The sequence below is a fragment of the Electrophorus electricus genome, chromosome 24 (genome assembly GCF_013358815.1).
Source record: "Electrophorus electricus isolate fEleEle1 chromosome 24, fEleEle1.pri, whole genome shotgun sequence".
In the NCBI taxonomy this organism is placed as follows: Eukaryota; Metazoa; Chordata; class Actinopteri; order Gymnotiformes; family Gymnotidae; genus Electrophorus; species Electrophorus electricus.
In genome coordinates, this window is record NC_049558.1 from 7,670,856 (window position 1) to 7,696,928 (window position 26,073).

General features: G+C 40.1%; 1 protein-coding gene across 1 annotated transcript in view; it reads right to left on the reverse strand.

Annotated features, from left to right (window-relative positions):
- Window positions 1–26,073, reverse strand: part of cntn3a.1 (contactin 3a, tandem duplicate 1) — a 55,529-nt gene that overhangs the window by 13,786 nt on the left and 15,670 nt on the right. Inside the window, 10 exon segments of the mRNA XM_027017941.2 lie at window positions 161–273; window positions 275–304; window positions 306–313; window positions 1,509–1,638; window positions 6,523–6,662; window positions 7,880–8,064; window positions 8,367–8,469; window positions 8,605–8,808; window positions 13,779–13,874; window positions 24,816–24,991. Coding sequence (XP_026873742.2) covers window positions 161–273; window positions 275–304; window positions 306–313; window positions 1,509–1,638; window positions 6,523–6,662; window positions 7,880–8,064; window positions 8,367–8,469; window positions 8,605–8,808; window positions 13,779–13,874; window positions 24,816–24,991 — 1,185 coding nt within the window.

A 26,073-nucleotide genomic window follows, 5' to 3' on the forward strand; every position in this document is an offset into this window, starting at 1 on the left:
GACTCACTAGCTTTCACTCTCTGATCTGTTCAATTTGTTGTCAGTTGCAACCTTTCCCGAGTACGCTTTTAACTTCTGCACCTGGTTGGATCTGAAGTTCTCTTATAGTCGTCCAAGTGTCTTTGAGCAGGCTAAAAGATATGCAAAGCTGCCTTCTCACCTGTGGCTCTCTCTCAGAGCCTCCTTGCCCTTCCTCCAGGAGATCATGCCACGTGGAGACATCCGGGGCCTGCACTCGATCAGCACATCACCACCCTGCCGGGCCAGAGTCTGGGGCCTTCAGCACGCTGTCTGAGAAATCCGGTTGCCACGGCTGACAGCGGGCACGGAAAGAGTGAGAGAGAGAGAGAGAGAGGAGAGAGAGCCAGACAATTGAGCAAGTCAGAGAAGGGTTAGAGAGGAGAGAGAGAGAACGATAGAGAGAGAGGGAGAGAGAGAGAGAGAGAGAGAGAGAGAGAGCCAGACAATTGAGCAAGTCAGAGAAGGTTAGAGAGGGAGAGAGAAAGATAGAGAGAGAGAGAGAGAGAGAGAGAGAGAGAGAGAGAGAGAGAGAGAGCCAGACAATTGAGCAAGTCAGAGAAGGGTTAGAGAGGGAGAGAGAGAGAAAGAGAGAGAGAGAGAGAGAGAGAGAGAGAGAGAGAGAGAGAGAGAGAGAGAGACAGACAATTGAGCAAGTCAGAGAAGGGTTAGAGAGGGAGAGAGAGAGAAAGATAGAGAGAGAGAGAGAGAGAGAGAGAGAGAGCGCATTAGGGAGTGAGAGAAAGAGACAGATAGAGGGCAGAGAGAAAGATACGATCATTGAATCACTGAAATCACAGAATTACTGAAGGGCTCAGATAGACAGCTTGCAGTCACCTCTAATGAAAAGCTCCTCCTGCCGCCTCCTTTCCCAAAGACCACACAGTAAGGACCGCTTTAATAAGACGCTCGCTGAAGAAGGCCTCCATCTCCCGCTAGCCGCACTCCACTGAACCATGCCTGCTCAACGTGCATTCAAAATGCGCAAAAAGAGTGGGGCGGACAGGTGGCGTTGGCACGCTGCAATTTCAGCATGCGGGTTTTTTTTTTCTTCCTGCCTAGTTCGCATCTGTCTCGCCTCAATGCGGAGCCCTTCAAAGTCCCCATTGTGCTGGGAAACGATGGCTCTAAAGCATAGGCCTTGCTCCTTTAATTAGCATCAGCCCCAGCATGTTAAAAAGGAGCCAGTGCCTTTTATCTGAAGGCAACAATTGATTTGATCTTTGGTGATGTCAATTGCTTTTGTACCAGCAGCACACCCGGTGCTTCTACCCTCCTGTGGAGTACAACCTGCATCTAATATGTCAACCTGTACTTTTGAGATGTGCATGAAGGTCGTGATTGGCTGAATGGAGTGTTGGTATGGCATCGCTGAACTCTGAATGGAGGGTGGGTCTGTGGGATCTGTGTAGGAGATGAGTGGACTGCAGGAGATGAGCAGGAGATGAGTGGACTGCAAGCTTAGGAGGTACTGCAGAGAGTGCTCTTACCAATGACTCTTAGCTCGGCATTGCCAAAAACTCTGCCGTGCCGGTTCTCCGCGACGCACTGGTACAGTCCCGTGTCGGCCAGAGTCAGACTGCTGATGTACAGCGCCCCATTAACCACCTGGATTCTGTCCTGAAAACATAGAAAAGGTCTGCCATGAGGGCTCTTCATGTTAGCCAGCAAGGCACGTGTGCTGTGTCTCACTTGTACCTTGTTCAGCCTGAGCTCAGCCATCAAAGCCACAGCTGGTTACTGGGCGGTGGCATTCTCCATAGCTCTTTTAAGAATGTCACTGCAATTTATAATTATTTGGAGTTCACACATGGAGAGCTAGTACTCAATGTACCCCATTTTGTCCGGTTTTAGCTTAGCAAGTGTGTGTGGACATATAGCAGGTGTACACAGACCTCAGATATGCCAAAGCATACTACTTTTCAGTACAGCAGGTAGGTTGAGGCTGCCATATTGGGCAAAAACAGTAGGTTTTAAAAAAACAAAACAAAAACATGTAATTAACCACATTTAAAATGCAATGTAAGTCATTGTTCGTATTTTACTACCTACATAAGCACTTAGGGTAACATTTTTAAAAAATAGTTTACATTACCAAATATCACACAAATATTAACAATATCCTCAGAACTTCGAGAGCCAATGATCCACAAACCACGGTCCTATGCTTCCTACAATATCTACAATATCTACCAGGTCTTGTGCCACATTACATCTACATCTACAGCCTTTAGCTGAAGTCTTGTCCAGAGCAACTAACAATACTATGTCAGTAGATGGCAATATGATGTTATTGATTGAGAGGCGGCACTGGGAGCATAAGAGTGGGTGGGGTTCCAATGTCGAATTTTCTTCCAGTTGACCTCCTCCAGTGCACACCTGTTGACAAGCATCTGTCCAGTTTACCTCTTCTACTTTGGGGGTGGTTGTCCTGATGAACTGCTCGCATACATACGTTAACCTGCACGCATTCATACAGCTGACTCTAATTAAACTTTGAAATGGTACATCTCTGACGTCAATGAGGGATTCAATTTAATTTTTATATGTTTTGAAGGTACTTTCATTATTTAAGGGTAGTTTTTTTAAATTTGAACTGAATTGGCTTTGAATATGCTCATCCCTTCTATTACTACATATAAGCAAGACAATTAATTAGGAAGGCCCAGTTTCAGGAGACTGCTATCACTGCTCAGCATATTCTATGCAAGTGTCAAGGATATGTATGTCTGAAAGGCTTGGAAGTCTCTGAAGGATGCATAGAATTTGAGTGGCCTTCTGTGTCTAATTCCAGTGGGAAACAAAAGTTCCTAATATGCTTTCTTGCTAGTTAATCTACTGAGTAGTGACAAAATAGAATTCATTTTAGACTTTTCTGCTACAGCCATATGTATCAAATGCTAAACAAGAAGTTCTCTGTATCTCTTGTTTATGCACTTTTCAGCAATGTTGAAGTCATGGCTCATATAAAAAGACATGATCTTTCATGTTACATAACTAGCTAGCTAGGTAGATAATAAATATGCCTGGTTGTAAGTATGCCTGTTTTCTTGCTAACAGCACTGTGTTTGCAAGTCCAGAGCAACAAAAATAGATTTTTTTCCACAATGGGCAAAGTGGAACAAGCTGAATTAATAATAATTACAGTAATCCCCATTGCCCTCAACATCCTCACGAACGTCTGACATTACGAGGCAGCAAGTTAGAAGGTTACAAAGCCACTGGTTAATTTTAGCAAATATAATCCTCCTTGGATGTAACAGACCTCTATAACTGCTCATTTAATTACATGATTAATTAGAGAGCATGGTGTTTCTTGCTGCCTTCACCAACAACCACCTTGTATCTACCTAGACAACTAGCTAGCTACTTCATGCACAGATGCAACTTGCGCATGTGCATTTCAACAAGTCAGTCAAGTAATGAAATTGCGTCTAGTTCGGCCCTCTAGACATTCTGTGAATAAGACGCAACAGAAAATAAACCTGCACTGGCTGTTGCCAAAGCAAAAGGGTTTTGGTGCTGAACATAGGAACAGAGGCATTTTATTTTCACAGCTTTATCTTAGTTTTAACTTAGTAACTATATGAATCGGTGTGTGTTTGTAAAAAGCTCATATCTATCAGGTAAAGTGTCCTTGAGTCTGAGAAAGGTGCTATATAAATGATAATAATAATAATAATAATAATAACAATAATTAATTGTATTACTACTTGCTAACCATGACTGCATCTGTATGTCTTCACATACTAGACAAAGATTCATGCTCAGTCCATGTAATACTTCTCCATCTACCCTAATTTGATTTCTCTTTCCCTTTCAGGAAAGCTCATCTAGGTCTCCAGTTGAACATCTGCACTTTTCAGAGCCTGGCTGTTCATCCAGGCAAGCCTTCAGTTTGAATTTCTCTGGAGTTTAGCAGCGGTGGTGGGATGAGCAGTCTATCATTGATCTATAAAGATTAGCCACAAGGGAACACAAATCCTGCCCTGTGTTCAGCCATCATAGCTCAACAGACTGTGGGCCTCACCTAATACAGGGCCTCAGTCTTCATACATCACTAGAGGCTACATGGTGGATAATGCATTTAGGTACGCAATAGAAAAGTACTTGGAATTACAGGGGACTTGTTCAAAGTGGTGGTCTCTTAAAGCAGCCCCTGAGAGCACAGAAATCACGCTCTTTCTATTAATGGCCGGCTGTATGAACTTGCTCCTTTATTGAATTCCTTTTGTGCTGCCATTGTGCTGAACTTTGAGTTCAAACAATAGGAACAGAAAGTTTGCTGAGCCACTGAACTTAGGCTGAAACCAATAAAAATGGGCCAGAGATTTGAACTACCTGCACTTTTGACCCAAATTTTGGGCTGGAGAATATTTGTGCTACCGGACTACTTTGCGTATGTTTTAGCACATGGCCATGGCCAGGGAAATGTCTGCTGGCAGCAAAACACCCTGACACTCACTGAGTGTCAGCATAACATCAAACACACTGTTTTCATATATGTGGCATGTGGGCTGGATACCACAGAGAATATTAGCATTGACTCTGGCAGTAAAGACAAATAGAGCCATAGATCAGGTTTATGGTGGCAGTTAATTAGAGGTGACATTGCCTTGAAATCAGCACTTTTTCACTGCGATGGGAGAGCACCATTCGTGCCCCACGCTGCAACACACTGATTAAGCTGCCTACCTGAACAGACGTCGCAAACACTGAGCCAAAGAACGCGTTTTACAGCGGCTCTGCTGAAGTGAGCATTTGCAGCAGAAGGAAACGGTCCCAAAAAACTAGAAGAGTCTAGGTGTAGGTGTGAAGAGGAAAACTCGCTAATGAATGGCCTCTTGATCTTTTTTCACCAGCGTGATATTTGTAAAAAGTACGAGAGAGAGAGAGAGAGAGACAGAGAGAGCGAGAGAATAGACAGTAGCTTTGTTCATTGTGATGAAAAATAACAAACGACACTCCACCTCCTCTCTTCTATTCACTACATGGATGACCTTTGGTTCGGAGATTGATTAAATGCTGTGGCAGTTGATGGTGACATTTTCTAAATGGTAACCCCATAGCTCATTAATAGAGAACAGCCTCACACAGAAACAAGAATATGTTAGCCATCTCCCAACGTGAGTGCAACAAATGGTACTCTATGTATATGAGCACATCTTTCCTCATATTTTGCTAGCAAAGAGCAATGTCTGCTGGATCAGCACTGACATCTCTTTAAACATCCAGTGCTACTGCTCTTCCTTTCCCCCACAGGAGAAGTCTGGGTAAGTCGAGTCTTTAAAAACTCAATCAACTTAACACATCAAACAAAAGCTAGCCTTCATTTGCTGCTTCATTCTCAATGTTCTTTTCATTTTTAGCCGTCGATGTTATGAAAAAAGAAAGGTTAGAAGGGCTTTCCTTTTTACCTTTTATGTTGGTCTTTTTCACCTATTTGCATTTTTAATGAAGATCTAATGAAGATTCTGAACGTTTCATTAAAAGATACCATGCAAGAGGACAATGGGAGGGCAAGGACTCTGCCAGACACATTTAAGTTGCTTTCACTTTTATTATGTTTAATTACCTTTTCCATATTAAGAGGTTTTGTTTGTTTTTTTATGTTGAGTAATTAAGGATTTCACTCATGTTAAATAAAAGGTCCCTTAATCTGCTGTCTCGTGAATCTAAGTGGCTACTTTTTAAACATTCGTTGGATCACTGCCAAGTCACTACCCCAATCTTAGGTCTGATACCACTCTTAAGAGGACAAAGACTCCACAGCAAACCATCATTCATAGCCTTGCCCTGGGCAAAACAGCAGGCTTCTAAAGGCTGCCAAACCTACTGCAGGTGAAATCAGTCTCCAGCTAATTGAAGGGGAAGCAGCTAAGGACACATTGTGAGTAATCTCATTTATTCTTATCTGGCTCACTCCACTCTGCTCTTAGTGCCCCTGCAGTTCATTAAGGCCAGTGACATGTGCGTCATGGGGCATCATGCAGTATAACGGAGCACCTCTTCATTTGCTGCCAGCCACCTCAGCTTGTTCGCATTGATTTCTGATTTGGCCCAGCATCATTAGGCAGGATTCCCAATTTTGGGAGAGTATAATTTGGGAGAGTGCATAGCGTTGCTCATAATAACATGACTGAGCATATAGTCAAACTAAAAGGAGTTTATAGTGAATTGAGGGAAGGTATCAGGACTCGCAGAGTAAACAAAGCACAAAACATTTTTTGTTATAAGGATGACTGAGTTTGGAATCATTTTGTTAACCAAAACCTCAAACTTGCATGCAGCAGACAACTACTCTAGTGTAAGACTACCTTTCTGGAGGATAGTTCTGGGATATGTTCAGCTGTATCTGTGCTTCTGTGCTTCCCATCGATTTAGATTAATCTCAAAGTTCTGATAACCATTCGACTTCTGCAGAGCCCTTGGAAAGCTCACTCATGACCCTCTGGACCTCTACACCCCACCAGCAAGCTGCAGTCCGGCGTTTCCTGCACATACCTCGAAGGTATCCAGAGGCTCCCCATTCTTCAGCCATTTGTAGGAGGGCTTGGGCTTGCCGATGGCCTTGCACTCCCACACAAGAGAGTCATCGATGGCCTTCTGAACGTCCTGCGGCCTCTCAACCAGGTGAGGCGGGGCTGGGAGTTAGGAGTGCATGGAAGGCCGAACATGACAATGAATTACTCACTCCTGCACCCACCGACAACAAGGCTAAGAGTTATGGATTGAGTTGGCCTCAGGGTAAATCAGTAAACAAACCAGGCATTGAATGAGCCGATTAATGAACTAACACAGTTATTAATCAATAGGCACGGTATAGGAATGCCTAAACCTGGGAATAATTGAACATGGCACTTTGCAAACTACGCAAGGCAAGCAGAAAGAGATGGTTTCAACTGAAGCCCGCTGCAGAAAGGATGCAGTTAGTTTCAGCAAAGACCCTTTTTTGAATCTTTGTATTTTCTGTGATTTAAAGTGCATAGCGAATATAGAGAATAAGGAAATAAGGTTGCTGTTATCTAAAGCTGATTACTGAACTTCTGAAAACATCCGGTTTCTAAAAACACGGTGCACCTACACAAGCGGTGTGCATTTGATACTGTGTTACGATTAATAAAGTATATACCACATGATGCTAGAGTGTCTGAAATGCAATTATTCAGCAAGATTATCTGTGGCATCACCTATCAAAGCACAGTGAGTTGCAACGGAATGCGCACATAATGTGATGCACATTAGATTCCCATAATCATTATTACAGAACACCATAACGCTGATGAACGTCTCACAAAATGCTGTCTACAGGAGATTATGGATTTTTATCACCTGCCCAATAGCTGGGTAAGGAAAAAGAAACAAAAAGGAGGCTGTCGTACAAGGACAACCAAGTCCCCCAGTCAACCTTACACTGCAAAGAACCAATTCAGTGAGAAAGCCATAACCTCTCTGCTCTCTTCAATTATTAGGACAAGTCAGTCAAAGTTGCTATTTTTGCAGTATTTTAAAGCTGTTGTGGATGAAGATCAAAAAGTAATGTGATGTAAAAGTGTACAATGTCGCTTTTCCTTCTGGGTATAAATTTTGAATGCATTGTGAGTGTCGCTCCGACCACAAAATCTTTGCGGGTGACGGTATAAAATCAGTTTTGGCATCTGTTCTATTTTGGTCCCAGCAAGTTTTGCCAGGGGCTCAACATCCATGGTTTACGAGTACTTTGTGCTCTTAACTCGTGGGGGAAAATGCTTCTGTCCAGGGAATAGTAAAGATAACTTAATCTGAGCCATAATTTGAGAATTTATTCTATGAAACAACACATAAATGCTTGACAACAGTTACTATTGCTCTAGTACCATACCATAGAAGGAAAGCTTTCCTTTGACAGCATTTTTCCCTCTGTCGTTCTCAGTCACACACTCGTACTGGCCTGCATCCTCCTGCTGAAAGTAGGGGATCTCCAACACACTGCTAGCCCTGCTAACATCCACTTTTCGGGGGAATGGTGCTCCATCTACTCTCTTCCAGCTGATCGCAGGAACTGGGCTACAGGCAAGAGATATCAATGAGAAGATGGTGAATGTGTATTAGAGTGCTACAAGACATTTACAGCAAACCAGTAACGCTGGAGTGAGGTACCCATACGTGCATAAATATCCCATAAATGAAAAACAGCATATAAATAAATAAGTAAATCACAGGTTGTTGTGCCTTGTGGATGTTGACATGTGGAATATAGAAATGTCAAATAGCTCTTATGCAATCTGTATATAACGTTTATGCAATGCATTATGTATTATTCCATGCAAGCACCCTGTTGGGTAGTTCATCAACTATAATATACTCACTTTCCCAGTGCAAAGCACTCTAGCTTGACTGTTAACCCCTTGGCTACAGACATGGTCTCGGGGAACTGAACCTCGATCTTTGGCTCGTATTCACCCATAATTCCTGTACAAAAAATTTTGTAGAGTTCAAGAGCATCAAGCTTTCACCATTTTCTGGTGTAATAAAAAATTTTATCATTTACTAGGGGAATTGCACGTAAACGTCAGTTAAACAGAGCCATGGTAGATGGAGCATTACCATCGCTTCGGAGCACGAGTGGTGTGGGAGGGCCGTGCACTGTGGATTTGGTCACCATATTGGTCACCACGCACGTGTAGTTGCCCACGTCCGACGGCTCCACCTTAGCGATGTACAGGTTCCCTGTTTTTTGAGAGACGAAGAGCCGCCGGTCCTGCTTCACAAACGAGGGATATGCGTTGAAGATCCATGAAAAGGTCAGCTCTGCAGGAGGAGAGGCGACAATCTGAAGTTGAATATCAACCACTGCCTTTATATGAGCACAGCCAGGGTACACAGACATTTTGGTGCAAGGATTACATCACAGCAGTGAAAAGAGAGTGCACCGTGGGAGTGAGTGAAGGACTTTACAAAACAACAGAGACACTGCAGTCTAATTTCAATAATGGCTATATATGACAATGCTCAAATTGGAATAAAAAGGGACAGTATCATTTCCTGACAGGAATGGACAACAAAATGCATTTTTTTTTCTTTTAAAGACTTCTTAATATGAATATGCTAAACACCTGTGCAGAAAAACCCAGACCCCTGCAAACGTTCACTGCTTTTTTTTTGGTCTTGCACAGTAGACAATTTGACCAGGGGGAGAAAAAAATCCAATGAGGCACACAGTTCATTAGTCCATTAGTGGCTTTCTCAATCCATTTGAAGGGTGAACGAGGCATCATCAATTCCAAAGAGCGCTACTCTGTGTGATGGCTTAAAGAAATGGAGCAATACTTTGCAATCCTTTTTGGCCTTTCCCTTGGTGCACGTGCAATATGCAGTCCACACACTGTGAGCTCGACATCATGTCTGACATTAGGCCAAACACTCTTTGTATCTTACACAGATCTCAGTGGATGGTTGGGTCAGTATTCTTGAGGCTTACCTATGGTCTACATAGCAATAAAAAGAGCAGTTCATTGTAAGTTATCAAGACTTCAGTCCTGTCTACAGGAACCAGTACAGATGTATGTTTTGGCTATAACGGAAAAAGCAACATGTCTGATGCCAATGACAGATGCATTCAGACATCACTATGGAGGGTTTCAAGCATTGACAGTTTTGTTCATTCAAGTGTATAAAGTGCAACAACAACTCTAGCAAACTCAACAATACTGTGCTTAGTCCTTTCAAAACGACATCCATTTACAATACAAGCCTCATTTTAGGTGTTGAGATGTCATGCCGTGTACAATATGGCCTACTGTCATGACAAATACTAGAGTCCACCTAACTTGCAGTCATGTCTTTATGGAGAAAATAACAACCAGCTGCTAGACGTTACACAAGAGCAAAAGGTATTTAGCTTCTGTTGGTGCTTTAAGCCAGACCCGTATTGTATTTTTTTTGTGCTGGTTTGAATTTGAATAAAGTCATAAAGTCTGCTGCATATGTTAAAAAAAAATAAAAATAAATTACACACATCCAGTGTGTGATTACAGCATTTTTACATAACACTCGGCCTTCTACCAGTGGCAGCGGTAACTCAGTGGTCAAGGTGTTTTTCTTTTAGTACCTACTATTTGTCTAACTTTTTATATTCATTCCTTTGGAGAATTCCATCACTTGGGATTGTGACATCTACACACACACACACACACACACACACACACACACACACACACACACACACACATACACATACACACACACACACACAAACATACATACATAGATATGCAAGTTGATAAGATACACCCTCCTAGACAAACCGCTGCGTATCACAATAAATCTCTGCAGACCATCTGATCATCTTTATTAATATAACATTCAATTATCTGTTCTGACAAGCACATATAAATTTAATCGTTTTTTAAGATTCTACTGCAAATGTACAAATAATAATAAACAAAAATAACAAAAAAATATTAGTAAATGACATATGAAATGGATCCAAAGCCACAAGGATGGCACTGATACGTGGTATAAATCTTGAGAAATTCAATAACATTTTGACAAAGGTAAATGGAAATTGGTATGACAACAAACATGCATGTTCTTGATTACACACGTACACACACACGCATTCACGCACGCACACCTGGACTGTTTTAATCTAAAAAATTAAAGACAGGCTTCTCCAGTAATAAAAGAATTCTTTGATTCTTTTGTGAACAAAGAAAACCATTTGCGATATGGCCCATGCTTCCAAAAGATTTCAGACTTTGCTACATGAAAACTCCTAGGTCCATTAGTGAAATAAAGTGTGGTGCATTAGGGGCAACTCTGAACACTGTAATCAAACCAGCAGTAGGTAAAGGCCTGTCGGCCTGTTAAGGTAATAAAGCGAGACTATTCTCTCTGATTCATACGCCATGCCTTTTTTAAAATCAGAAGTGACACTAAGTGCCAAGAGATGCACTTTGATGCTCGAGGAACCACACTGCATGTTGTTAGCATGACGGGGACAATGTCCAGAGTGGATGTTGACATAAGTTACGGACACCTGGAGAATATCGGTGTACAGCAGTGCATTTCAGCTTGAATGGCTGTGGTGAAAGGTGCAGATAACTGGGGAGATTTTTCTGAATGAATGGGGAGGGGCTACTGTGTTATTTCTGAGTCAAAGGAGTGAAGTCAAACTTTAGCTGATGACGTAAGTTGTTTTTGCTCTCGTGGATCTGAAATGACTGCATATAAATCATTTCAGTACAGAATCACAACTCAAAACTGTTCTGAAGGCAGCTCTGCCTTGGAGGTAGAATGACTATAACTGGCTAATAGTCAATGGGAAGAGATCAAACCGATTGGTTAGCAAGAAATGGGCCGAGATTTTCAAATACCACATGTTCACCCCACATAGTTTCTCTACACTGACTGCCAGAAATGACTTCAAGAGCAAGTGTGTAAGCAAACAGCTACTGCACTAGTCAGTGGAACCGAAGCAGTTGCGCTCATAGATGTACCAAATGTACAATTCTAAATGTACCATTCATGTACAACAAAACCAAACTTTAACCAAGTTATTAAAACAAACTATTCGAAACATTAGTATCTGTTCAACATACTTTTTAGGATAAAATGATGGCTAACAACATCATGCTATACACAAGCAGAAATACCACTCTTATAAAGGGAACATCCTATTCCTGCCTCAGTCAGCAGAGAATTTATATAGAATTCTGCAGCTTCCTCAGAGGCAGCAGTCATGTACTATTGCACATTTGTTTGCCTCAGAGGCAGAAAAGCATTAGCTATATCATTCTGCACCTTCCTTAGAGGGAATACCATCACCGTGGCAACATTTCCACGGCTGCATGCACCGGTTGAAATTATGATTTTTTTCCAATACCAAGAAGTAAAAACAGGGCATTCATTAAATTAAAAATAAAAACAACAGAAATATGCTTTCTCTCAAACACTGCACAACATTAGGACTGCCATCCAGCTATTTAGTTGCCATTGTTTATCTAGCTAACATAGTTAGCATAGCATAGGCATAGTAGTTAACGTTAGTTTTTCCTGTACAGCACCTTACTAGCAAACAACAAACAAGCGAGTAAAAAATAAGCATCTTTAGATGGCACCTAGGCTGTCCAAGTAGTTGTCCAAGAAACCAAAAGCATTTTTAAAAGACTGATTAAAACAAGAGGCAAAACCACAATTGAAATAGCGTACATTTCATGCAATGCACATAAAATGTACTGTAGAAGCGCATAGTTTTCTAAAGATAATGTCTGCCTGCTAGTTATTTTGAATGACACTGTTTGTGGTTTTAACCAGAGCCATGTAGAGCCATCTCAACAGTTCTGGTTTGAACCAATTAGGTTCATTCTGCCTCCAAGGCACAGCTGCCTTCAGAACAGTTTTGAGTTGTGATTATACATATGAGCTACAAATCATGCCTGTATGGTTAGAGACTACTGACAGAGCAGAACCCAAAATGATTTGTAACACAGGGATTTTTCCAATTTCTCCTCCTTCCTTTCAAAGCAATGTACCAGAAAAGGTGAATGCTGTCATATACATTAATCTTTCACAATCATGAATTGGGTAACTTGGGGGGGGGGGGGGGGGGGGGGGGGGGGGAAATCAAACATTACATAACACCATTTAAGGCCCCAATATAGAGCACAGGTATGGTTTAGTCAAAGTCCCGTTAAATCAATTACATATTCTTTTCTTTACTGGAGTCACACTGCCATGGCGACCATGAGTAGTGGCTGCTATTAACCAAAAGGAAACTTTTAGTGGCATTATGTTTAGGTGTCAAGGCCTTGGACAAAAACATTAGAGAAAATGTGACTAATTTTTGTCCTCTCAGTGTTACCATGTATCATGCATGCTTTTTACAAGAATGCTACATCCAGCCAGAGACAGTAAGTGAAAAGTTTGCTTCCTGTGACATTTAATATGAGAGCAATTTAACTCATCATTAAGTGTGTTAAATCAAGAGTGAAAAACAGAATGGGGGTTGGGAGTGGTTTACTGCCCTGGCAGCAAGGCTAGAACAGCTATGAGCCAGTGATAGTGGATTGTAATTGCTGATAAAACACACAGAAGCAATATCACTGGCCCCATCAGGGAACCATTACACCAGAGAGGCTGTTTGCTCATGCAGAGGTCAGGCAACAGAGCTGTGGACAGGTGCTATGAGAGTGGGAGAAAAATCACACCCCAGAAGTCTGACAGGAACGATCCTAAAAGAAAAGATCCTAAAAGAAAAGCTTACTACAATAGCCAGAGTTGGGTTTCCTAATTAAAGCTTTTCAGGGGTTTTCTAATTACTGTATTTAAAGTTAAAAGTAAATAACATTAAGCAAATTGTATGTTACCTTTTGATTGTAGAAGTTACCTGCTATTTGCCAGAAGGGAATTTTGTTTCAATGGTAATGGTGCCAGTATGCGAGGATTTTTCATTTATTTAATTAATAAACACAACACATTGGAAACTTGTATTAAAATATACATATATTTTATACAAAATATTGCAAAAAGCCACATCACAATTTCCAATTAATGAAAGGCTCCATGCATAGCAGCATCTTGACCCATGGATTATTGATATGCTACAGATATGTTTATATAGATACACTGTTTAATAAGAAAAGTTTATATAGATACAATGTTTAATAAGAAAAACTTTAAAGAACATTCATTCAACCAATATTTTGTCTTTGACAGCTATAAAAAAGTCCATTCTATTCTGTGAACCCCAAAAGAGAAAGTGATAGACTATGACTCACCTCCCATGTGTGGTGGAGGTCCACACAGAAGAACTACCCCTTGGCCCTCACGCACCCTCACTGGACTTCGTCTCTGGGTCTTAAAATCCTCCAGATCTGTTAGGAAACGGAGGGAAATGCAGAGATCAGCCACGTCCTGCCTTGTTCTTTTGATCGGAACAACCTTCACATTCACTTCTTATTAGGTCTTCATCAGTTTGTGATCCCAAGTAACCCGCTTATGCAGTTAAAACTGGCACCATAAGGCCATTAGCTTCATGTCATTTCTCATTAAATCATTTACAAATAATCAAAAATATTCAAGCAAGATTAGGACAGCTTTTACTTCCAAATTCTACATAATTTTACACAATTCCAACAGAAAATTCAACGCAAAAAAAAAAAAACTATTTCAGACAGATGAGCTCTGGGGACATGACATATAATGAATTTATAATGATCATCATATGAGTACAACAAATAAGATGTGGTATTTCAGTGTTTTGTCAAATAAATTTGTAGAATTGTCACACCATTAATAGGACTGCTCTGATATGCAAATGGGCATGTATGACAGCAGCTTGTTCTAAAATGGAGTAATTATTCCATCTTCTCAAGCAAAACAATCATATTTTTTACTTAGCATTCTTTTGATTGTTTCTTCAGAAATGAACAAATTGCAATGGCACTTGTCTGCACCTTTCCTGTACCTTAATTCACTGAGGGAGTTTTGTCTGGGGATTTGAATATTCAAATAGAATATTCATGAGTAATGCATCTGCTCTCAAAACAAACCAAACCCACAGAGGACAGGATTTTTCTTTATGTCTCTCTGTTTCACTGTGTTTTTTCCGATGTATACGTCTTTGCCTGCCTCTGTCCTCTCTCTCGCTCTAACCCACACACACACACACACACACACACACACACACATTATGAAGATGCCTTCCCAAACACAGGGGGCTCAGTGAAGCACTGGGGGATTGGTTCCAGCTACACAGGCACAACATATAGCCAGACCTTTCCTCTGGAATGCTTAGTTCTCTCCTTCAATGCTCAATTGACCTCACGTTCATTTCATATGATATACCAATATTAGATCTTATAAAGTCAGTCCTATGAGGCCCAAATCCATAAACAGACTTATTCAGTACAGACATATTCACCTTCTGGTACTGTATTTAGAGAGCTCTAAGCCAAGTAAGTGCAGCAATGCCAAAGTGAAACCATCTGAAATTACCACTGGACTGAAATCAAAGGAACTGAGACTTTCACGGGAAATTACATAACCAAGTGCATCTTCCAGGTTTTCCCTGATAATGTGTCGAACAGGAGGTCAAGGATTCACAGTCTTATGTTTATCGTCAAAGTGCAAAACAGAACAATGAGTTTCAAGTAATACACTACATATACTCGGCGCAAAACAACAAATCTGATATTGGAACACTGTGCATCAATATTTCTGTTCAAATTATGTAAATGTTACATAAATGTAATAAATAAATAAGTAAATGACAAACAAACAAATAAAACTTCATTGCCCCAATATTGAGAAAATATCTCCCCTTTTACCTTCACTAGCCATGGTTTTCAACATGGAGAAACCATTTCTAGCCCAGCTCTGAGGTGAACTGAATTTCAAAGCACTGAATCCCAGTGATCCAAGGTGGCTGATTGTTTCTGCCTCAGTGAACAACTGGAATGGTAAGTTATATGGTTTGCTGATTCATGGAGAGCTAATAAATGTCTCAGTGCCAAAGAGCTACGTCTATTAGGAGTGTAGCTTCATCGATTTTCAAAGGCATAAATCTCTTTTAAACAAAGCAGAGGTCTGTGGACTATAGGAAAATGGGTGGTCCTGATATTGCTGTAAAACACATAAGTAGCAAGTTTTTGGTAGGGTCATGTGTTTTATAGCAATATCAGGAATGTGTATTTGTAGACAAAATGAACCACAAAGAAAATTAGTGTCACTTTTAAGGAAGTAATTGGGAAATATTTGACATGTCTCATATATACAGCAGGAGAAAATGCATTGAGGTACAGAGTTAACTCGTGATGTGCCGATCCACATTTTTTCCTGTTTCGTACGATTCTGATACACAACTGCTGATACTGACACAGATTGTGATACAAGATCTCATTTTACTTTAATATCATCAATATTACTTTTGGTATTGTGTTTAACGTTATATCATCAGGTTGGACTAGACCACACAGCATTTCTTATTAGAAGAACAAACCCCCCCCCCCCCCCAAAAAAAAACCCATATGGACACAAATGCCTTGAATTTAAATGCATTCCAAATGAATTTATTTATGTGACACTTCACGTACAAACAGGTAGCAGCAACAGTTGTAATGTTTTCATTCAGATTAAATATTTGAAATAGAAAACTGAAACATCTTAAATATCAAAAACCTTTCTAGTACATTAAACACATCAATAAGCTTGGCTACATCATCGAAACAGGTCAAGTATTATGACAACTGCAGCAGCAACAACTGTGCAATGATTTAAAACTAAATATTTAAAATAAAAAGCAAAACTGAAGAGAAATAAATATCTTAAATATATTAACTATCAAAAAGAAGTAAATTAAAAACAATAATAAATGAACTTCTCTTTAATCCCTTTAGCCTTCAGGTTGTCTGCTGGAAGTTTACTGCATTTTTGGAAAGCATCAGCAAGAGTCTGCTGCCTGCTGGTGTTCTCATGTTTGACAGCAAGCATGAACTCCTGGTTCTCTTTCCTGTGAAAACTCTGCAGGTGCTTGATTAAATTGGTTGTATTGTACAATGCAGCCATACCTCCACCCCTCGGCATACTGGCTTTACATACTTTACAAGCAGCTTTCTTGTTTTTTGTTGTTTCCAGACTAAAATATCTCCAGACAAGTGACATTTTAGTGAAGCCAACAGCTGTTACTGGCTCGTTCAATTAGTCTGAAGTTGCTGCGGGTTCATAGTAAGATGGGGAATGGAATATGTATTGGATACACATCTGATGTTACGTTATGTTACATTATGGTGAGTTCATGGTCTAGCGCAAGATGCGGACCGGATAACAGATTGGTAAATGGATTGGTCCTCTGTGGCCAATAGCTGATGAGTTAATTCATAATTAGGTCTTATCCACAATCAAGACATTCACTGTTACATTGCAGTGGTATGACAACACATTAATGCACATTATTCAAGCTAGTGGTGGGAGACATGGCTTAAATATTACAAGAATTGAGGTGTGCAGTGTTTTTATACTTAGTAATATAGCAGATGTCATTTGATTAAAAACACCTAGTTTTACATCTGATAAAGATATTCTTTGCGATTGCTGTCCAATTCTCTATTCGACATGGCTACCTTCCACATACATGCTACTCCAACTTTCACAGATTTACAGTTGGCTGTACAAACATTCAAAGTTTGATTTTACACTGGACTGCATCCGCAGTATTTTTGATATAGTGGCTTATACCATTGGAATAGAGTAACTCTTTCTCACCCTTTGACTGCCTCTACAGTTTGAGTTTAAAGCTGCTGTAAAAAAAAAACCTTAAGATAAACTGTCTTTGCATCCTAATAAGTATCATTAAATCAGAAGAACTGTCTTCTCTGTAATTGTCCTGGGCTCTGTAATCAGCAACTAAAAATGTAAACAGTCATATATTGGTGTGTCTATGCAGCACATAGCAGGCTGGGCTAGAAGTTTAGCAAGCATGTGTTTGGAGGGGGGGGGGGGGGGGGCGTGTAGGACTGAATGAATTAAGGGCAGGGGATTGAAGAGAAGGGGTGTACTCCATCAGGAGCCAAGTGTGGCAGAGGTTGAGCAACTGAAAAAGACTGCCTCTAGCACCATTACCTTTAAAAAAAACATTCTATTCAATATCATATAGACGTCATAATCCATAATCCAGACTGTATTATCCAGCAATCATTTCAGGATGCAGGATAACGTATGGAGGAAAGGCACTGGAAGAAACCTGACAAGCTAGAAATTATAAGGAGGTCACAGGCTTTAATGCTGAAGTGCTGAATTCAATTTAATAGTTGTTCAAATGAACTTAACCTAGGACTGGGTCTTATACACCTCCAGCTGACAGGCACCAAAGGGAAAACTCTCAGACTAAGAGAAGGATACTTTGAACAAGGACCCAGATCAGAAGCTAGACTATTGTCTCATGGGTGTGCTAATGCAGTCAGTTTAAGGGTGAATATGGAGTCACATGACTCCCCTGCCTTGCAATAAGACAAGAACAGTTTGAGAGATCACAGGGTTGGTAAATGACAGTGTTTAGAAACTATACACTATTACACAACTTCACAATAAACTGTACTGAGTTAAAGGACAAACAGCCTTCTCATCCTATTCACTGGTTTACTCAGCACAATAATTGTGTACATGGGCATGTTTGAGAGGAATGCAAAGAATATACTACACTATAAAACAAAGTATGTCAGCCATAATTTGGGGAGTGTGTATGACAGAGAATGGAAAGAGAAGCAAATCCCCCCACCCTGTTGCGTTCCCTCCACTGGCTCGCATTAGTTTTCAAACACCGATGCACACCAGCAAAGCCATAACTGGACCAGCTACCATGTACCTAAAAGCACTATACAAACCTTGTTCTGCACCACGTTGCCTTTAAGCCTCTAGTATGGCTCATCTTGAACCACCCTCCCTCAAGACAGAAAGAAGATACGCATCAAGGCTCTTCTCTGTCCAGGCATCCAGCCGGTGGAATGGGCTTCCACTGGCTGTCCGTACAGCTGAGTCACTGACTGCCTGATGTACAAAGAATGAAGACTCACCTCGTCACTGAGTCACTAAGCACTTAAATTCGCACTGAAAAAATCTAGAGTCTTCTTTTCCACTCTAGCCAGGGTTTTAGCCTGAGAGAATTCTTAACACTGACCTATCTATTGCCACATGAGCATATGTATTTGATGGAGACCACAAAGCACTTCTGTAAGTCATGCTGGACAAATGCTATAAATGTTGTGCAGAGGCTGCACAATCACATTTCCATTTGATCTTACCCAACAATTGTGAATGGCGTATGTTTTGAGATCCAATTCATTACAATTTCAAGCCGTAAGAGCCTTACTAGTGTTGTCGTGCTAGCTGACAATCTTCTGCACATGTTGCACATGTAAATAATACAACAAAAGAGTAATTGTAGCATCCTAAGCACTCCTGAGGATAGTCTTATCATTGCTGGTGCGATCTGCTACAGTCATTGATGCATCTACTTAATTTTGACATGAGAAACAGGACATGAGAAACAGCTGCAAATACACACTGGAGGCAGCTTTAATCAGAACATTCAATTTTCCTACCAGAATCAACAAAATATATGTATCTGCAAAGGACATTTGTCTGTATTTTGTGTTTTGTATTATTATTTTTTTGGTGGTGGTGGTGGTGGGGGGTGGATTTGTAATTATTTTGGAAGTCTTTTGGTGTTTGTATCTTAGTTTGTGTCTGTGTCTGTGTCTTATCTGACAGACCTTAGCAAAGAGTGCTTTAAAGAGGGGCTTTTAAACAGCCTTACAGTCTCAATCACGTCTCAGAGCAGCTGCAGTAACAGGCGGCGTGCACTGCCTCTTCAATGCGTTATTTCTATCCAATCGTAATAATGCAGGGAGAATCAAAGTCTGTTGTAATAGCATATGTAAAATTGCGGCCCATGTACTTAATGCGATAAAATATGCACACAGCAGATGCTGAATATTCGGTCTTTCAGTTGGGGATAATCAGTCATTGCAGAGAAATTGTGGCTAGAGTTTTCCCTATGAAAAAATCAAGTTCTGACCATCACTTACTGGGATCTATGAATCAGCATTTAACCAAAATAATTAAAAGGCTGTCTTAAATGCAAGTCATATTAAAATATTCAGAAGATGATAAAATAATTAGAAAGTTCAAGAATGCCAAACCTAGAAAAAGCTAAATAAGGTTTAACAACTAATAACACACCTTAGGCTTTGCACTGTGTTAAGGTATAGTTGCTATATAAAAATAATTATTGTGAATATGTCAGTTCATTAGTTTGTTGATTTAAAACTGGCCCCTTCATCCAATTTGATGATGTTTTAACCCGTTTTAGTAAATCAGTTAACATGTCATCAGCACTGGGAAGAATTTTATCTAATTTGAACTAGTACATCATTGGCCAAATACATATGAATTAATTATAGTTAATTAGACTGGGCTGACCACAATTAGCAGTAATTAAGCAAGAAATGGGCCATTACTGTAAGCAGCAGACAGGCAAACAACTTAAATGAAATTGTCTATTATTCCTTTGCTCATAACATGTACCCAAGTTACCATGATACAACACACTCTATTATCTATGAACAGAGAAAGGATAAGTAATGTCAAAGTTGGTATGCTAATTTAATTCAAGTAAAATTAGACTAAAGCAAAATGCCCAGCATGCTCTGAAGCTCGGCTTGATGAATATTAGGCAGCTTGTAAATCAGATGCTGTAAACAAAACTATCATTATCAGGTATTTAGTATTCACTGTCTTAAAGAAGCTTGTGTTATATGAATATTTATGATTACATGAGGTTAGACCTCTAGGATACAGCTGTATTTACTGCCCTCTTCAATTTGACTAAGGAGGAAGCTATGCAGCTACTCTCCCCAAAACCCTAGGTTATACTCAAGGGTCTCACATGCAGCTCCTTTGAAATAGATTTCCTTAAAGTGACTGATCTAACCACGAGCAAGAAATAATCCTCTTCCTCCCTCATCACTATTTATAAGCCACCTGGATCCTACTCTGAATATCCTGTGAGAATTTGCAGACTTTTTGTCATTCGAAAAAGTGATCATTGCCAGAGATATTAATATCCATTTTGGTAGTGTGCAAAAGCCTCCAAGAAAAGCATTTGTATCATTATTAGACTTAGTGGGCATTCCTCAAAACATAATGCAGTGCACACATTACAGCAAGCATACACTTGATTTAATACTGACTTTCGGCAACAGCAGAGAAAATATATCACGCCTCCCCACCACCCATTCCATGCTGTCTCAGGCCATTATCTTGTTTTGCATAAATGACACTTTCTCCTTTGCTTCAACACTGCATTATGCACACTATCACATCTGCCAACAGCGCCTGACTTCATTGAAAACCTCTCAGATGTGTCAGATCTGACTGGCTTGCCTTCCAATCCCATAGACCTTGATCGAGTGACTGAGTGCCTTGACCCAACTTTGTGTACTACCTTACTACCTGCATACTACTCTATATAAACATAGAGGAAAAAGGCTCAGTACTTGATGTAATTATTATCCCTGTACCCTAAATCAACCTACTCAAAAGCTAAAATGAAAATGTAAATAGCCCATAACTGATCAAGGAGTTTTTGAATTGCGTGGAGAGTTCTGTCAACTATAGATTAGATCTTATTGCTGTTCATTCATCTCATGTTGCTGCTCGGACTGAAGCCAACAATAGTAACTATAGATTTTTTTTCAGCATAGTAGTGAAGCCAGCTAGAAACCAGACAGCTAGCAAAGCAAAGGAACAACTACTCCATAGAAGCGGTGACCTAATACCTTTTTAATGGCAAAATTGATAACAATAGACACAACATTCAGATCACACTGCTTGTCTCAGATAATCTGGCACCAATTCCAACCAATAACTACACAACGCTGATTTCAGAACTAGGGCCACTGGACTCCTATAAACCAACTGAGCAGACTATATTAACATTGCTTATTACTATAAGAAATACTCCCTGAAGTAATTGGCCCTCTTAACACCTGTAAATCTGTACCAATTTGCTTAATGTTGCTTAATCTCTCAAATCAGCAGTCATCAAACCATTGAAGAAATCAAACCTTGATCCCAGTGTTGTGACAACTCTAGGCCACTCCTAAATCTTCTTTTTTTAGAAAAGGTTGCAGCTCAATATCTTAAAATGCAGTATCTCTGAAATTTGCTCAGAAACCAAATTCATGAATTATTTCACTCAGGATTAGAACTTCATCACAACACTGAGACTGAGCTAGTAAAAGTGGTAAATAACTTATAACTGACCTTGGATGTGGGATGGCTCTCCTTGCTTGTACCATTTGATATTAGTGCAGCTATTGACAACAAAGACCATATATTACACAGAATGGACAATCTTGCTGGAATTACATTAGTAGTGCCAGCCAGGTTCAGATCCTATCAAACTCACCAAAATCAGTTTGTAAATTCGAGTGTAGATTTCTCTGCATACACAAATGTAAAAATTGCTATCCCACAAGGCATGGTTATTCGTACACATTGCATTTCATCAATATGCTGATGATATGAAACCGTATGTATTAGCCAAACCAGAGCACAAACAACTTGATAGGATTAAAGAGTGTGGAAAATATATTTAAAAAAAAAAAAAAAACCCAGGATGCTGAGAAACTTGCTCCAACTTGGAAATGGAAGTGCTCTTCTGAAGCTAATAGACTGCATCTCCAAATCTTGATGGATTTTCACTTGGTGTAACTTTTGACTCTGATCTTTCCTTTGATGCTCATGTTGATGCTCATGTTGACGACATTACTGTTTACAACATTTTCACACAGCAAAGCTGAAAAATATACTGTCACTAAATGATGCAGAAAAGAACTAGTCCATGCATTTATCCCTGCAAGGTTAGACTAACACAATGCCTCACTGTCTCAGATCTTCTATTAGGTGTCTAAACAAACTCCAGCTAATGCGGAAAGCCGCAGATAGATTCCTGACCAGGACCTTGAAAACCTACCCATGTAGTGATGTCTGTGGTTAAATGTTCTGAGCTTGGGAAGCATGGCCACAGATAATTATGGAAAATGGGAAACTGAAATGTTGCTGCTCTCTTTTTCTTTATACCCCTTTCATGTGATCACTCAGACTTGTTAATGGTGGTTAAGAGTGTTGCAGCCCTCATGCCTGTGTTACCTTCTGGATCTCCCTTTTAGCGAAGCTGCTATGGCAGTATCAACCGGAGTCCCCGCTGGCACAAGGACATCTTAAAGTATCATGCAGTAAGCACACCTCTATGCATACTTAACAATCTGTTGAGGCGCTCTGCCAAACTGCATGCGTATCCCTGCTGCCTGATTGGATGCTGATGCAAGGCTGCAGTATGCTAGCTCTGACTGTAGCCCCCCACCAAAGGAGGGTGGGTTTCTTTTTGAGTCTGGTCCTGCCAAGGTTTCTGCCAAGGTTTCCTGCCAAGTTTTCCCTTGCTACTAACACTACCATAAAGCTGCTTTGAGACAGCATCTATTGTTAAAAGTGATTTTTTAAAATAAAATGGAATTTAATGAAATAATTAGTGTCTATACAGCTTTATATTAACTTTAAGAACTATGCAGACGTTAAACTGCCATTTATTTCCATTTTATTAGATTTAGTCTGAAAAAACAAAGTTCATTCAAGGCAGTTATTTGTATTTTTATTTCTTTTAATTGTGATATCCAACCAGAAAGTTTTTATTTCATCATTGTTCTATTCAGTTCATTTGATCTTAATAAACCTTTCAACCACATTTTGAAAATCTCCATGTAGCTGTAAATGTCACAAGGCCAGCAGAGTCATAAATTACTCCCAAGAGACTTTTAATTATACCACCCACTCTTTGTCTGCTCCGATTCCCCCCCAATTTGCTCAACCAACAGTTAATTACGTTGTACAAGGGTGGCACAGATAAAGGTTATAAGATGAGCTATCCAGAGTCTGTGTTGCCTCAACCTCTGTTGGTTGACAGACACCTCAGTGTGGGGCCAGTAGCTGGACAATTGATGCAACCAATAAGTATGACACATAAGGCAGGTCAGGCCCAGGTAATAGAGGAAATATTAATAATGCATAAAGGCTGGGGATCTTATGACAGTGTATTCCTTCTCTGGATTCTGATGGATGCCGGGGCTGTTTATAAGCTTGTCCTGAGTCCAACCGCTGGAAACAGACATCGAGATTCAATCTCCTGCAACCATCTATCATGCCGTATCGAAGCTGCCATTAACATGGTCGGCCATCAAAAGAGAAGCACCAAGTTCACCTTGCCATCAGAGCTCCCTCCTGGCGCATATCATAAAAGAGACGAATGTGAGCAGTAAAGCATCAGTTCCAACCGCTTCACCAAGGACCTCCACGATCACATCAAGCCCATCACAAGCACTTTCCTGAGCCTGGCCGTGGCAGTAAACAGGAAAGCCTGATTCCTCAGCGAATGATCAAACCCAGGATCAGAGTCAAAACAAAAGCTTGCGTTCCTGAGTTTCTGTCTTACTCACAAGATAAGCCTATGCTGATCCAGGGCTTCTGCACTAATGTATTTGCAAGCTTTATAGGGCAAAGTCAACAATGGTGTGGTGCTGCTTTTAGCAGAAAGGAAAATTATGACATTACCTGTGACTGAAACAACATGCAAAAGTGGAAAGCTATGGAAAGCTATGGAAAGCTACATCATTCTAAACAGCTCTTCTCACCTTTAGGTTGCCTACAGGCTTAATATTCAAGGTTATGAATAATTGCAATAACATTAGGTTATATTACTCCTATGAAATATTCAGTACAACTACATAGAAACTATTATGAAAGCTAAGTGGTTACAAAAGTGGGGAATGAGTCTGGAGGTGATGTTTGGTTTGTTGGCGTGTAAAGGACCAAGCATCACCTCCAGACTCATTCCTCACTTTTGTAACTACTTACCTTTCATAATAGTTTCTATGTAGTTGTGCTGAATATTTCAAATTTCATATTTCGATTAAACAGTGAGAAACAAGGACCTCCGTGGGCTTCATTCCTCAGAAGAACATCTTATCTTTGCTCATCTGTGCCACCTATATACAGTGGAAATACTTTACTGAATCCCTCACTGAATCATCCAACACAGAAAAAGAATGACTCACCCAGCATCATCCACACTATTTATACTACTAGCGAAATTAACAAACGAAAAAAAAAAAAAATTCCCAAAAGGATTGCTGTATGTGGATTCTACATTTTTAAACACTTCAGAGGAATAAAACATAGTAATAATAACAACAACAACTCACAGGCAATATGGAGACTGGCCTCTCTGCTGAGGATGGTCCCAAAGGAGTTGGAGGCCAGACACTGGTAAATACCAACATCCTGGTCTTTATTGAGTTGACTGATGCGGAGGTTTCCTCCTGAGATGCTGTGGCGAGAGCCAGGGCGCAGAGAAATGAAGGTGTCGTTTATTTTCCACCTGTAAAACATGAGTTATGCCAGCATGAAGGCTTCAGAGTAAAGTACTGTGGAATTTGATAATTCATCACAAATCAGAGTAAAATACAGGAAGCAAGACAAGGATATTTCTATAAGAACGTCCATTGCATTTACTCTGGCCTTGAATCTCTTTATGTTTTTCCCCATGTGGGCAATCTTATCTTTTGCTTGGCAGACATTCCAGCCTCTCATCCCACCAGATATTCAGGAAACTATTCACACAACCGCTTAACCGCATGCCTTCATCAACATCGAGATGTGATTACAAAAGAAACCCAGACATAGTTATCTTGTTGGTATAGATATTCAAACAAATAGGACTGTCTGCTTATACCACAGCAGACAAAAGTAATTATTATTGATGTATGAAGTAACCAAAGAGGAGTATTAACCACTACAATAGGTAGCTAGACTCATTCTTAAACGGCAGTGAATTCATGTTGATTGAAAGTACCATATAATACTATATATTGAAAGGAATATACACCCCAAAATAAGCACTTAAGCAGAGTCATTATTTCCATTCTTAAAAAAAAAAAGACTCATTAAATAACAAGCAAAACTGCAAATAAAACAATCTGCATATAGGAGACATTCTAAATCTAGCCCACAATAATAAATTGTGATAGCTGTCGGACTCAAAGCTCTGGGAAGTCCCAGACGGAAAAGTAATACTTTTAACCCTCTGCACTCTGTTATGTAATAAAAGTGGACCTCTTATTGCCACTGAGTTTTAAGAACGTGAAAAGCTGTTGCCACCAACTTTAGAAATGTAAACTGAAGAAACAGAACAGAAAATAAAGCAGCATAACCATTCCCTTTATAAAATTCTAGAATGCCTGAAAGAGTAATTATAACAAATGGATGACTTTTAATGGCATCAGGGTGCCTTGTCAGACTCTAATTCACAATTTCAGTGAACATTCATCCTTTCCACCCTGTTTAAGAGGCAGTTTGAAAGTCTGCAACACTAAGCTGAAAGCAAGAGAGTGAATGGGAATAATAGTTTGTGTGTGTGTGAGAGAGAGAGAGAGAGAGAGAGAGAGAGAGAGAGAGAGAGAG